At 36.9% G+C, this 14,415-nt stretch overlaps 2 protein-coding genes across 3 annotated transcripts; one reads left to right on the top strand and one right to left on the bottom strand.

Annotated features, from left to right (window-relative positions):
• The first annotated feature begins 3,053 nt into the window (after positions 1 to 3,053).
• On the top strand, positions 3,054 to 10,258 carry tefa (TEF transcription factor, PAR bZIP family member a). 2 transcript variants are annotated; one of them, XM_077201059.1, is made up of 5 exons: positions 3,054 to 3,390; positions 6,030 to 6,398; positions 6,626 to 6,834; positions 7,757 to 7,968; positions 8,131 to 10,258. In XM_077201059.1, exons 1-5 carry the CDS (start codon positions 3,315 to 3,317, stop codon positions 8,150 to 8,152), a joined length of 888 nt encoding a protein of 295 aa, XP_077057174.1. In that variant the 5' UTR covers positions 3,054 to 3,314; the 3' UTR covers positions 8,153 to 10,258. The 2 variants fall into 2 exon arrangements, with proteins under 2 accessions (XP_077057174.1, XP_077057173.1); XM_077201058.1 differs by lacking the exon at positions 3,054 to 3,390 and adding an exon at positions 4,697 to 5,133.
• A 1,995-nt stretch (positions 10,259 to 12,253) lies between these two features.
• Positions 12,254 to 14,384, bottom strand: phf5a (PHD finger protein 5A). The gene is made up of 4 exons (XM_077201269.1): positions 14,228 to 14,384; positions 13,731 to 13,754; positions 12,621 to 12,787; positions 12,254 to 12,418 (listed from the first exon to the last, which is right to left on the bottom strand). Exons 1-4 carry the CDS (start codon positions 14,277 to 14,279, stop codon positions 12,329 to 12,331), a joined length of 333 nt encoding a protein of 110 aa, XP_077057384.1. The 5' UTR covers positions 14,280 to 14,384; the 3' UTR covers positions 12,254 to 12,328.
• Positions 14,385 to 14,415: the final 31 nt, after the last annotated feature.

The following is a 14,415-nucleotide window of genomic DNA, read 5'->3' as shown; positions in this document are numbered from 1 at the left end:
TGATGACTCATCCTGCACTACATATATTTTGTCCAATCAGATGTCCTTTTCCCCTAATTCATAGGTTTCTTGTGGTGCCAAATTCTTATAGGTAGCTGGAGGGCAAAACAAGGCTTTCCTCCTTTGCCAACCAGTTATTTTTTTACCAGGTTTGTACTAAGTACTTATGTAGTAAGACATTTCAATTTATGCCTTATTGATGATGCATACTATGTGCAGGCAAGCAGATGAAGAAGTCTCACGCCAAGCTAAACTCAAAAGTTGGCAGCTCTGCAGATGGAAAATTGACGCCTGTCCTGCACATCTACAGCCGTGGCCAAAAGTATTGGCACTGGCAGTGACATAAATTTTGTTTCACAAAGTTGGTTGCTTCCTTGTGTTGTGGTGTTGATTCACATTGTTTCTAGATTATTGTGCAGTGATCAGATGAATGCTAAGTAATTGCAAAAAACTTAATTGGCGAAAAAACAAAAAAAAAATTTTTTTTGGCCCTGGCACAACATGACCAGTTATCATTTCACTAATCATATCATCTGCACATGGGGAAACTGTAAACTGTGAAGCAGAATGAAATCACTATCATTCTACTTCCAATCATTTTTTTTCTCGTTTTAGCAATGGTTACCTATAAAGAAAACATTTAGCCATCATTGCTTTGCATCAAAATGGCCTCACATGCAAGGAAATAGCTGCAAAGAATATTGTACCTGAAAGAACCATTTACCTGATCAGAGAACTTCAAGGAGAGAGGTTCAACTGCAGTGTAGAAGGCTTCAGGACGTCCCAGAGTGTCCAGCAAGTGCCGTGTCCTCCTGAGGGGTCAGCTACAGAATCATGTCACCACCAGTGCAGAACTTGTTCAGTGTGGACAGCAGGTGTGTATGTGAGTGCATGATCCCACACAAAGTGAGGCAAAGACTTTTGGACAACGATCTTATGTCAAGAAGGGCAGCAAAGAAGCCACTTCTCTCCAAGAAAAACATCAAGGACAGACTGAAATTCTGCAGGAACTACAAGGATGGGGCAGCAGAAGACTGGTGCAATGTTATGTTCTCTTATGAAGCCCGCTTTGATTTTTTGTGATACATGGAAAATTGATTGTCCGGAGAAGGAAAGGTGAACGCTACTATGAGTCCTGCGTCGTGCCAACAGTGAAGCATCCTGAGACCAGCCATGTGTGGTTGCTTTTCATCCAAGGGAGGCTCTCTTACAATTCTGCCCATAAACACTGCCATGAATAAAGACTGGTATCAGAATGTCCTGCAAGATCTTCCATCATGATGGGGCTCCATGTCACAAGGCAAGAGTGACATTGAAGTTGCTTGGAGATCAAAACTCAAATCTCGCCTAGGGCAACCAAAGGACTAGAGCCGGCCCTGCTGGTGACGATTCTAGACCATAGACTAAAAAAGACCAAACCTTCCTCCATCCAAAAGAACTTGATTTCAACATCTCTGCGTGAGTGAAAAATATGACAAGCAAGTAGAACTGGCTATAGAACTCAAAACAAGTATGGCAAATAAGTAGGCTGTCCGGGTATGCAGTATTCATGGAACAGTAGAAGAGCAATAGGCTACTAGGCCTATTTATGTATTTACAACTGTGTTGTTTAGTAGATACTTTGTAGTAGGTCAAAAGTGAAGGGTTGGGTCAAAATCCCTTGTCTCTTCAGATATATCAATATATTTCCTTTTATATCAATATGTATTCTTTTGTTTACCTTCTTTAATAAAGTGATGAATTAAGTATATGCATGATCACATAATCAATTTTATCTTTCTTATGCATGACTGAAATATACTTTGAATCATATGTTTTCTGTGAATGTTAACTATTTCCTTTTAGGAACATTCCAAAGTCTCCCTCTCTGTGCCTACACGTAGGATGAAGGTCATTTTAGGATAAGCTTATCTTGTGAGACTCTCCAGGTCTCTTAGGAGGAGCAGGGGGAATGTTAAAGCATATGTTCCAGATGTATACTGCTTTTACTAGTTACTTCTCTATGACTAATTATAAGGTTTTGAGTCGCCACCTGAACAGAAGGAATGTGACTTTCTCTTGTTACTTCTCTAGGGAAAACATGTATGTTATCTTCACCCTCTCCTCTTCCTGAGGAGTGAATAAGTTATCATTCTGTTTTTGGTTGACTGGCCTGATAATGTTGTGCTCCGGCTCTCTTGTGCTTAGAAGAGAAGTGTCAGTCGCTGGTGTTTTGTGTGTGCGTTTGACCTTTTAACCAGGTTTCGAACCCAGGGATGAACACCAGGCAGACACGAAGATGCCTCGCGTACATCTGCAAGGCCACTTAGGATGCAAATCTCGGGCTTGGACGGCAACTTGAACGTTGATTAATGTTGATAGGCCCTATATGTTGTGACTTTATGTTCTTTTAGCCAATCAGAAGTAGAATGATGTAATGCATGCCCTTGCAAAATGGTATAATTGATGTAAGATTTGGTGTAAGGTACGAGTTGGCTTTCGATCTCCTCGTGAGACTTTGCCGCTGGCTCTGCCAATTTTAATGCAAACTATCTTCAGTAAAACTTTTCTTTAATTTTTTATAATTCTGACTCCGGGTCTTCATTCTTCATATCTGGTTCTGGGTCTTTGACTGTATACACCTTACAAAAGAATAAAGAGGTCAAATATGACATTTGTATTAGCCTAGAAACATATTCATACACACCTGCGTACATGCGACATGTATTTCATCAATAGGCAGTTCATAATGAATACAATAAATATTCTCATGCCATTTAATATAACTAGCCGTCTACTGGCTATTTAAAAAAAGTGAGAAGACCTTTAATTTTTATAACTCGACATAAATGTCTGACTCTCTGTCACTGGTAATGTGAACGACACTAAAAGCGCCGTTCAAAAGGAATTTTTGCCCACACTTTCGTAACACTCACCGACACGCAGATGTTTTAGCCTTAGATAACTTGTCTAGATCTCTATTGGCTCACGGAGTGAAGACACACAGCTGAAATGACCAATAAACTACCGCGCTGGATTGAATATGAATCAGCAGGCAGACTGAAACGACATTCATTGGTCAGAACGTTCAACCCTATGAAAACAAGGCAATTTGAGGCGGGACCATAGACTGTAAGGGTGGGACTAGTTAAGTAACTTCGTGGTTTGGACACCACAGACCTTGTGACCGCGATAAAAAGTTTCAGAATTCTCAGTGTTGCATCAAATTACTCTTAATCCGAGAGACAGTTTGAATAACGGAAAGCTATTGATTGATTAAGCGTCTCCTGCATCAAGTTTTTTTCCCCAGGTGTTGATACTGATACTGTTTTGACATGTCTACAGAAATTCCGGAGATATTCAAATCCTTGCTTGAGTACCCCTTCTCTGTCCCTTCGATTGATGACTGTGGTAAGAATTTCTCTATTGGCTCAATACATGTAAATCGGGACACTCTTATTAACCTGTATTCCCACTGTATAAAGTAGCCTAATCTGTAATTGGCATGCCGCAGAATTGTACTTGTGACATTATATACTACGTCAGACATTAAGTAGATCAAGTGGTTGAGTTGATTGAGTTTCCTGTTTTATAGCACTAACAAGAAATGCAGCTTTTTTTGATGAACGTGAACCTTTTCTTTTATAAATACTGTGTATTGAGAATTTGTTTACTAACATATTATGTATATGACTGCATTACATTACTAACATTGTCTAGATATTTGCAATTAAACTATTAATATTATAGCAACAAAAAAAATGCCTTAACCTAGTTTTCCCTTCTTCCTCAGTTGGGGCCTGTTCCAATTTACATATTTATTTATTATTTAGCAAATTATCCTATTCAATGAGTCATTGCATGGCAGCATGTAGACTGTCTTCTATAAAGGATTCTGTGTAGATTACATTTACTGGTGTAGGAATTAATTGCATAAATATAATGCAAACATAAACAAACTTTATATTTCACTAGGAGAAATTATGAAAAGGCATATTCAGAATGATATGATTTTGTCATATATATTAAGACATGCAAAGTGGGACTGGTATTTTAAATAATATGATAACAGATTTTTTTTTATGTTAATTAAATGTGCAAATAATAGAAATGTGGGCTACACCATGTAATCACTGTTAATTTGTCGTGTATTATATGCAAGACATCATATAGAACAGATCATGCAATATGACCGAATAACATACATTGTATTTCACATGTCGTTAATCCTCATTCTACACGTGAGACATGCGATATGTTCCCTATATATTTTCTGCTTTGCGATTGGTCTGTTTGCACACTAACGTGCCATGAGTGCACGTGCGAGGCCATGTGCCAATACCCAAATGGGCTGGATAAGATTCTGTCTGTTCTCCTGCGAGACATGAGCTCATTAAGTGCAATGACCAAGCATATTATTGTTTATTATTATGTTAATCCCTAACAGTTTTGTTATTACTTATTATAAAGCTTAAAATGTTTGAAGGTCAATTGTAAAGTACATTGATTTGGAATAAATTGGTCTATTGATTACAGAAGCGTAAAAGGGATGTCATTTTAAAGTTGTATGTGGCAAATATGCACATACTTTATATCGTCAGTGTATCTCTATGGGTCTCGTGACACTTTTTTCTAACATTAGTGAAAAATATAACCGTTTTGACCGCCGACCAATGAGGAGTCGCTTTTGAAGAGAACTAACCTTCACTTTACGCACGACACGCCCTGTATCGTCACGTTCACTTAATTATTCATGAGAGCAGAGCCACCCACAACCAACCTATCCGCATCGAAAAACAGTGTTTTTTTCTGCAAAAGGGGCGTGGATATTAAAACACTTTTGTGGCTAACTGGAAAATCGGGTCAAACACAGAAATAGAGTCTGTGATAGAAAGGTGTCGACTGGCGAGGTGATTTCATTTTTTCTCCCTCGTACTTAAGGTATTGAAGTAATTTTTCTTAATTAAACCAGGAATTTGAAGTCGTTTTTAAAGTTAAGCTATTCTCACGCGCTGTCCGAAGCGTCGGTAAAAATGGACGCGGAGCCTATTTCGGTCACGATGGACTCAGGCACTGATACTCCGATTGCCTTCCCAATAGTTTTAAAGAAAATCATGGAAATTCCACCACCGAATCTTCTGGAAGGCGATGATGGTAAGTGCCTCTGTCTGCAGCAGTCAGGCTCGCGGTCTCTACTCTCGCTGCATTGCAGAATTCTTATCGTCAAACGCATCCTGGTTGTTCATACAACGACAGACCAGGTATCATTGCCTCTTTATGTAAATACAGAACGTGTTTTGTGCTATTTACAACTTGTTTCGCGGCGCTTAATGTTGCAAACTCAAAAAAACTGGATGGAACCAATTAATATGATGTCCACTTCCTAAATTAATCGTTTTTAGAGTCCGATCTCAGCATGGATCTCAGTTGGTTAAATAACGATTCGTCACTTTAGTACTATTTCATCTACATGCTAATTATATAGATAAGTTGTTTTTGTATGCTGAATCTTGCATATAGTAAACTGAACTAAGATATATGAAATTAAAGGGATAGCTCGCCCAAAAAATTCATAATTTACTCACTCTTACGTTGTTCCACATCTGTATGAATTTCTTTCTTCTGTTGAACACAAAATACATATTTTGAAGTATGTTGGTAACCAGACAGTTGACGGCACCCATTGACTTTCATAGTATTTTTTTCTTACTATGGAAGTTAATGGGTGCCGTCAACTGTCTGGTTACCAACATTCTTCAAAATATCTTCGTTTGTGTTGAATAGAATAAAGAAACTTATACAGATTTCCCCCCTTAAAATTGCAGTTATATTAACCGAGTAACAGAGCTTTAAAATCTCATCACACCTTTTGTCATTTTGTTAAATAGATTTTCTCAGGTGAACCTTTGTTGCCCGTTCTAGATACGTATTGCAGTCTTTCAGTTTAGACTCTGTGTTTGATTGCCAGTCTTTCTGATGTAAGATCTGGGATTTGAAAAAAATATTTTGTCTGTCACAATTAGTTTATTGAGGTAATTTTGATATTGCAGAAAATGATAAAGAGAAACTCTTTGAGGATGTGGACTCCGGAGGGGTCAGTGGAATGGGACCATCAGCCGCCTTAACGCCTGCCATCTGGGAAAAGACCATTCCCTATGATGGCGAAACCTTCCACCTGGAATACATGGATCTGGAGGAATTTCTCATGGAGAATGGCATATCTGCCTCAGAGGATGAGGGTCAGCAAAAGAGTCTTGGGAAGGAAAACTTACAGTTGACAACTGAAAAACCAACCGCAACCTCTACAAGCGAAACAGACCCAGCAATCTCTCTTATGCCAGTCATGGAACTGGATCAATGTGAGGAGGAAGTGGTCACATTCACGGCATCCAGCTCTAGCTCAACAGACACTAAATCAGGTCAGCAGAACGAGAACAGAACACAGTGTACATTCTGTCACAACTCACTAAAATCCATTACATGGTTAAGCTGTTTTTCATATCGATCTGACTGTAAGAGTCAACAATGATCAAGTGATATTCAGACATTCAATTAAAATAACAAAAAATGTCTGGAAGTAATAAAACAGAACTATATTTAGATTACATTTCATTGTTGGTATTTACTAATTCACTTTTGAACACAGATGAGGACCGTGCGACACCAGAGCCCATTGATCCAGATGATATTGAGGTAGAGATCAACTTCGAGCCGGATCCCACAGATCTTGTGCTCTCCAGCATACCCGGAGGCGAACTGTTTAATCCCCGCAAACATCGCTTCTCCGAGGAGGAGCTGAAGCCTCAGCCTATGATCAAGAAAGCAAAGAAAGTATATGTGCCCGAGGAGAAGAAGGTAAATACACTAAAACTTTAACTAAAATTAAAATGTAAACAGAAAGTATAAAAATAAATACTTGTTTAAAATATTAATAAAAACTATAAAAGTATGCCAATGATACTAAAAACAAATATTGCCCGAAATACTACCTTAATATTGTATAACATTACACTTGAACTCTGATCAAGAAAGCCAAGCAAGTATTTGTGCCTGAGGCCCAGAACTTAATTATACTGTCGCACCCTATACGTTAAGTTGGTGAAAATTATTTTAGAGAGTGTCTTATGTAATTATACACTGCACAGCCAAACAAAAAAGTCTCTGTTTGGATTTAAATAGGCAAATGCGTAAGGGTCTATGACTGGATCATTATTGCAGTGATTATTATGTTTCTGGCATTTTAAATGTTTGGCAACAGTTCTGATGGAGTGTGTAGCTTTTAATTTCTTAAACAACCATGTAGGAAGACACATCATGGCCATATTCCAGGATGACACTGTCAAGATTCATCAGGCTCAAATTGTGAAAGAATAGTTGGGAGGGAGCATGAAGAATCATTTTCACACATGAATTGGCACCTCTGAAACCAGACCTTAGATTCACTGTAAGTCTTTGGGATGTGCTGGAGTAGACTTTACAGAATGATGGACTCTTACAATACAAGATCTTGACCAAAAATTGATACACCTCTTGATGGAAATAACATCACAACATTTATTTCCATCAAGAGGTGCATACATTTTTGGTCACGATCTTGTTTTGACAGTGCAAGAGTCCAGGACTCTGTAAAGACTCCTCCTGCACATTCTAAAGACGTTCAATGAATTATCATCAATTAGGGTTAGAATAACTGTTGTAAATATTTGTAAAACACACTGTCATTCACAAAATAGAGAAACATTTTCACAATTTTTTTTATGTCCACTAACTATTTCAGGACGACAAATACTGGCAGCGAAGGAAGAAGAATAATATTGCAGCCAAACGTTCACGAGATGCCAGGCGGCTTAAAGAGAATCAGATCACAGTACGAGCAGCCTTCCTGGAGCGAGAGAACTCGGTGTTGAGGCAGGAAGTGGCAGAGTTACGCAAGGACTTTGGGCGCTGCAAGAACGTCGTGGCACGCTATGAAGCCAAATACGGGCCACTGTAAGAGACAATTGTGCACACAGAGAATTAGCATATGAAATGCAAATTGCTTCTGCTCATATACATATGCTCCCACTCAGAGTTAAAACACTAACTCTTACAAGTAGAGTAGGTCACTGTTACAAATGTGGTGATTTACAACTTTTTCTCTTCTTTTTCAAGTGGACCAGCTGAAGACCTCTAAACAAGTATTGATTAATTTGCATTGTCGAAAGGCAATAAATTAATAATGATATGGAACGAAGAGGAGAAGACAGAAGATAAGTGAATGAATAATTCAGACTGTAAAGCTAAGTGGTATTCGTATGATAATGAATCCTGTCAGCCACTCTTATCAATATAATAATCTTACATTCAGTGCAACAGCATACCCAATATTTCCAATAGAGCTTTTAAGTGCTTTTTTTGTAATGCATTGCATTGTAGAAAAGGTCTTTTTTCCCCTACCTTTTCTTGTTTTGTGGTAGTTTTAAGGAATAATGTGCATTGGAAGTCACCGGTCTTTATTCATAAAGAATGACTGGCATTGACATCAATATACTTTCTTAAATATCAGTTTGTTTATCCCTGAAGAATTCTAAGAATTCCTTTAACAATTTGGTACATTTTACCACTATCGGTGCATTTTTATCTGCAAAAGAATTAAAATACTGTTATTGAAATATGGTGAATGTATCGCTTCAAAAGTATGTAATTACAGGTAACTGAAAAAAACTTTAAGCAGGAAATGTAAATTTATCATGTTTTTGTGCTGCAAAAAAAAAAAAACCCTGTTAAATGTTTTGTCTGTCAGCAAATGCTAGAATTCATCAAAAAATGTACTGGAAATATGTGCACTGTTGTATATCTGCAAAACTTGACAAATATTTACAGTAGATGGGAGTCTTTCATAATAACTCCATTAGATCTCCTAAAATCATACCTTGTTTACTGGTTCACCCTTTCTGGGACTCATGGAGGTCAGTGTATGTACAGAAATAACCTTCTGTACATGTGACGGATCTTGTTTCTGTTTGGAACTCAGCAAAACAAATGAAGTGCTGATATAGGAGGTTTTTTTTTCCCCATATGTATCATATGATGTATATTTTTTTAGATAACTTCAAATATTTCACAAAAAATGGCTTCGCAGTGTGAACCACACCGTTCATAGCTCAGAGTCAACAAGGATCCATAAGTGTCTTCAGCGGAGTGCCTGTTTGTAAAGGGCGCTAAAGTTACAAATCAGAAACCAAGCTCAAACCTCTTGAAAGGGCATTGGCCCCCTGCTTGCCACTGTCCTACTTTTTCAGGTACATATTTTGTGCAACTTGTCTCTGTCTTTTTGAAACATGTAGAGAGCTTTTCAAACGGAAGACTGCATCCTAGTGAGATTGTGTTCTTCCTAGTCCAGTCTAGAGTCCTCAGCATTAAACGCTAGAATGAGACGGTCTAGTAAGTGCGCATGGGTGTCACATGTTCATGTTTACACAATTCATTTGTAAATTGAAATGTGTGCAAAGGATTGTGGGTAACTGGAGGACCTGAAGTATAAACTTGATGCATCCTTCAAAATGAGCTGAATGAAGGATGCGAAAACTAGATGTCCCTTGACAGCCGAGATACGCAGCCTTCCGATTGAGAAGCACCTGTAATAATACCAGGGGAAAAAAATGTAGATAAAGGTTTCACAAGCGTTCAATATATTGTGCTCACGGTTAATGGTTGTGTGGAAATTAGGCAGACGTTTATTACCGAGTTGAATTTTGCGTTTGAACATTTTTCATGTTTTGTGGAAAGGGAATCTGATATGTAATGTAATCCTGACCAAAGTTAACTTTGATCAAAACGCTGAAAATAACATTTTCTGTAGCTTAAATGACTCCATTTAAACCAGGCGTTTAAACTTTTTCATATCTGTGGTCTGTAGACACTCTTTAATGTTGCACTTACGGTTTGTCATTTCTCCTTGAGCTTCCTTTCTGATGAGTGTGAAACGTGAGATGAGGAACAACAATAATATAAAGGTGGGCTTAATGGCTGTTCTGAAAGGAATAGTGACTGTCTCTGCCTGTCATGAAGCATTTCTTCTTATCAACTAGAAAAGAACTCGGTTGCATATGTGAGATGCCAACTTTGTTGCAGTAATAAATCTTTATTTTGTCAGATTTGAATGGTTTTCTAATTGTTATTCTTTTTTTTTCAAGAATTTTCTTTGTAAGTCTTTAAAAAAAATGTTTGACTTGTAAATGTTTTCTCGGTGTCCTGTCTGTTTCATGTTGTACATATTATTAAAGAACTCAAAAACGTGTCTACCTGCATGTCATTTTAACAGTGAATTTAAATAAGAAAATTCCTTGATGCGGAAGAGAATTATGACGAACTGAATCTCAAATTTCAGATGGTAAAGTGTTGTGTAACAGACAGACGCCCCAGAAAAAAAAAGTTGCATAACACAAAGAGGGAGGGGCTAAAAAAGGCAGTGTGATGCATTTCAATCTAGGTTTTTTCTTCAAAAGGAGCGATCACATTTCAGTCAAGATTACCTGACATTAACTGAATTACAACTCTCAATGTCTGAAAAGGAACCTTTTACAGACTAAAAAAAAATGAAATGAAGACATGGACAAATAAAATGTATATCATGTACATACAGAACAAGCCCAAACAATCCCACAATAAATCATGTATTTCCCCCCCAGTACATATTTAACGGAAACAGAGCAAGTACAATTTGAAAATACTCACCGTTTGCCCACCACACCGGACCAGAAAAGGGCAGATAGAACCCATTATAATCAGTAATGCTGTAAACTGATCCCCATTCTGACATACTTCAAGCTCTCGCGCTAGTTCTGACATGAATAACAAATTGCGGGCTGTCAGGACGGTGTAGTGTTACACTCCACAGCAAGTTCCTATTCCTTAACTTTAATTACTGCAGCCATTAACTAAGATTAACTTTAATTAGCATTACATTTATTATATTATTTCATCTTTTTTTTAACATTCATTGATAATGTTTACTCAGGTCCATTGAATAATATTAATATACACAACTTGATTTCAATTATGCATTAGGGAACCTTATTTTAATGTGCTACCATAACATATATATCTCAAATGTGTTAAATTTTGTTCTTATTCTTTCCTTCCTGTGGCTCAGAGAGAAGCCACAAGAGTTTACGTTGCATTAAATCAGATACAGTGTATTTTGTAACTAAAATACCAAAAACACGCAGAAAAAGAAGAAGAAAAAAAACCACCGGCATTACAGGCTGGAGTTTTATTTATAAAAGTTTGAAACAAATCAGGACTCTAATTTTGAAATATCTATACTACTCCCAAAATGAGGGAGATAAAATATGCAATCTTAAAGAAAAAAAAAATGCAATCTTACAACCTTCTAATCATAAAAATAAAATACAGAAATCCACTGCCTCTTTAATGTACTGTATATCCTTTTGAGTGATTTGTAATGAGTGACTATAATCAAGGTATTAATATTTATCCTTCCACACATTAAATGATTTGAATGACTTCTTCAGGCTCAGGTGTGTACTTATAGAAATACATGTCTGTTTACTGGAATTTGCTCTCTATGTTTTTTGAGAGAAGCACCCAACACGTCAAAACACATTTACTCTTCCAGCTGACCATGACAGCCAAGGTCACTGGGGTCACTTAAGCCCTTCTCCTACTCAACCAATTCTTACCGGTAGTTAAAACATTTACTTTGTTTTTTTTTAATCTATATAAAAAGAATAATGACGAATATATTCTGAACCTCTAGCTGATAGAAAGTACAACTTAGAATGTTTTGGGTCAGTTTCCTGATCAGAGTAAGAGCTCAACCAACTCCAACCTTGAAGAAGCTGTGTATCAGTAGGTGCATTTCTGGTACTCTTTTGTACAGGACCCGATGTTCACGAGGTGAACGGCTGGCACGCAGGAGAGGTGGAATGACCATCTGACAGACAAACTGGAGCCTAGAAACCCAGATTGGTGACCTCAGTAGAAATATTTAAAGTTTATCTGTGCCTTAACCAATCAGAATCATTCAACCTGACGTGATGACGTAGCTTAGTGATTGTGTGAGTATAATTGCTGCTGTAATGAGCGTGTACGCAGAGATGCCTACGAACTGCTGATGAAACTGCAAACTATTCTTAATTTTCTTCAATTGATTGCATTTCTGACTCATGGTCTTCATTAATCATATCTGGTCCTTGGGTCTCTAACTGTAAATTCCCCTACAATAGCATCAAATCAAACAGAACACAACAAAACAATCAACACCACAACATTAAAAAAAACTTTTTATTGTATCAACAAAATGGAAAACTCTTGCACTACTGCGATAAACAAAATCCCCGTTTCTTCACCTCTTCTTGAAGCCATATTTTTTTCTCTCATAGAAAAGGTCAGTCTTCGAGCTGCCGAGGTTCACAATCTTGGGGCAGCCGTCTCTCTGAGAAACAATGAAACAGACAGTTCAATAATAGAATTAAAAAGCATGCATCCAAAACCTAACGCATCATAATTACATTTGAAACTTCAATATGAGAAGCAGTTGCCCAAGAATGAAGGAAAATATGGTTACACATCCCTGATACTGGGCGAAATAGATTTCGCATCAGTCAGTCAAACAATGATTAAGTAGATTTACTCACATCTTTCTCCTGAATGGTGCACTCTTTGCAGTAGTAGGCATCAGAAACTCCAGGACCTCCACAGATGACACAGCGCCCTTGGTAAGACCCATAGTTGCATTCATCACAGATACGAACTAGTGTGCAAGGCCTGACATAAGAGTCACAGATAACGCATTTGCCATCACCTTAAAAAGAAAAGAAACAGACATTTGTTGAGATAAAGAGCAGTACCATGATCACAAGGAAGGCTTTCTGTTGACTGTATTCACGTAAACACAGTAGGTTATGTCTTAAGAGAACGTGAATAGTTGGGAGAAAACAGGATGTGTAATATTCAATAATGTAATATTTAATGCACTTCATGTTGTTGATATTTTTATATGAATATGGTACAAGATTGTCCTATTCAATGTGATAAATGAGTTTAAGTAATATAAAAGTAATCAAAAGTCAGATTATATTGATTTAAACGAGTAATGCAATGGATTACGTTAATTTACAACATTGTTACTACAAATTTTGTCATGTAATTTGGAATCAGTAACCGACTATATAATGTACCGGCAAATTATCTACCCAGAACTGCCGACGGTTTACTTTTCTTCAATAATTGTTTGAGGGCTTTTTTTTTTTAACTTAAATTAGTTAGCCTAGAATTCTGCTGTGGCAATCAATAAATTAATTGGTATTGAGAATTGTGAAATGTTGCAGGTATCTAACACTTTGATATCATAGAAACATTATTTCCAGCAAAATATACCTGATTACATATTACAATAAGAATAAAATCACATATATAAGGTTTTGGTCAATATTGCCCACTCATAATTGTGATTATCATTTTTGGCATAATTGAGCAGCCCTAATTCTACCATTGTAGCGTATATTAATCACTTGGAGCTCATGGTAACTCTGTCTTAAAATGTTTTTCTACTGTTAAACAGTATTTATTTAGCATGCACAAAGTGATTACTTTTTTTAACTAAACATCTGTAAAACGAACAAATGTGATTTTATTTCAATAATAAAAATATTAAATGAGAAGAAACTGTTTGAAATGAAAGAAAAAAGGTTTAAATGTAACACTGCTAAAGCATCGAACATAATACGATAAAGTCCAGAACTTACATTTTTCACATAGTCTTCCAATGGCTGCAAAGAAAGGAAAGATAAAATTACATACAACGCACTTCATACTTGATCAAATTGAAACAATGCAAATGAACAAAACAGCAAAAGGTACACAAAAAATAATAATTATGACAATACTGCCCTCCAGGCTCCAACTATTAAAAAAACGACCATGTCACGTTAACGTTAACATACCTTTGCATCTGTTGCTACAATAACGTAGTATACCAGAGTTTTCTCAGAATAAATATCTGGTTAAGCCATTAACTAGCAACTCATAAGTTAACTTAGTCAGGGAGATATATTAGGTGTTGCCTACATAAATAATTTAATCACCTCCCACTTTAATTTTAATACGACTATTCATTCATTTTAGCGCTTGCGAATATTCACTGCCTTGTTAGCTATACATTTGTTCGTTAAACAAATACATTAATTAGCAATTAATTTAAAGCTTTTAATAAAATCTAGATCTAATAAATATAACGCCTTACCAACTCCAGCCTGTTTTCGGCAAAAAATCAAATCTGGGTGATGTTTTGCCATTATAAAAGAACGAACGTAGCCAGCTAGCGAGATACTAGCGGCGATGCAACGATGACCTTCGAACTTCCTTCTTCTGATTGTTCGGACTGAAGGCTGACCAGCAACTTACTGCCACCTACTGGACACTATACAACAT

The sequence above is a fragment of the Siphateles boraxobius genome, unplaced genomic scaffold (genome assembly GCF_051911475.1).
Source record: "Siphateles boraxobius isolate OS27281-9 unplaced genomic scaffold, OSU_SipBor_1 46, whole genome shotgun sequence".
Lineage (NCBI taxonomy): Eukaryota > Metazoa > Chordata > Actinopteri > Cypriniformes > Leuciscidae > Siphateles > Siphateles boraxobius.
Note: the sequence above shows the minus strand (reverse complement) of the source record. Positions and strands in the feature narration are given on the sequence as shown.

Bases quoted from the DNA above. Each gene is read 5' to 3' on its own strand.
- tefa (XM_077201058.1), top strand. From the start codon at position 5,013: ATGGACGCGGAGCCTATTTCGGTCACGATGGACTCAGGCACTGATACT. The intron at 5,134-6,029 runs GTAAGTGCCTCT...TTGATATTGCAG, and splicing joins TCTTCTGGAAGGCGATGATG to AAAATGATAAAGAGAAACTC. The intron at 6,399-6,625 runs GTCAGCAGAACG...TTTTGAACACAG, and splicing joins CTCAACAGACACTAAATCAG to ATGAGGACCGTGCGACACCA.
- phf5a (XM_077201269.1), bottom strand. From the start codon at position 14,279: ATGGCAAAACATCACCCAGATTTGATTTTTTGCCGAAAACAGGCTGGA. The intron at 13,755-14,227 runs GTAAGGCGTTAT...CTTTCTTTGCAG, and splicing joins CCGAAAACAGGCTGGAGTTG to CCATTGGAAGACTATGTGAA. The intron at 12,788-13,730 runs GTAAGTTCTGGA...TTTCTTTTTAAG, and splicing joins TGGAAGACTATGTGAAAAAT to GTGATGGCAAATGCGTTATC.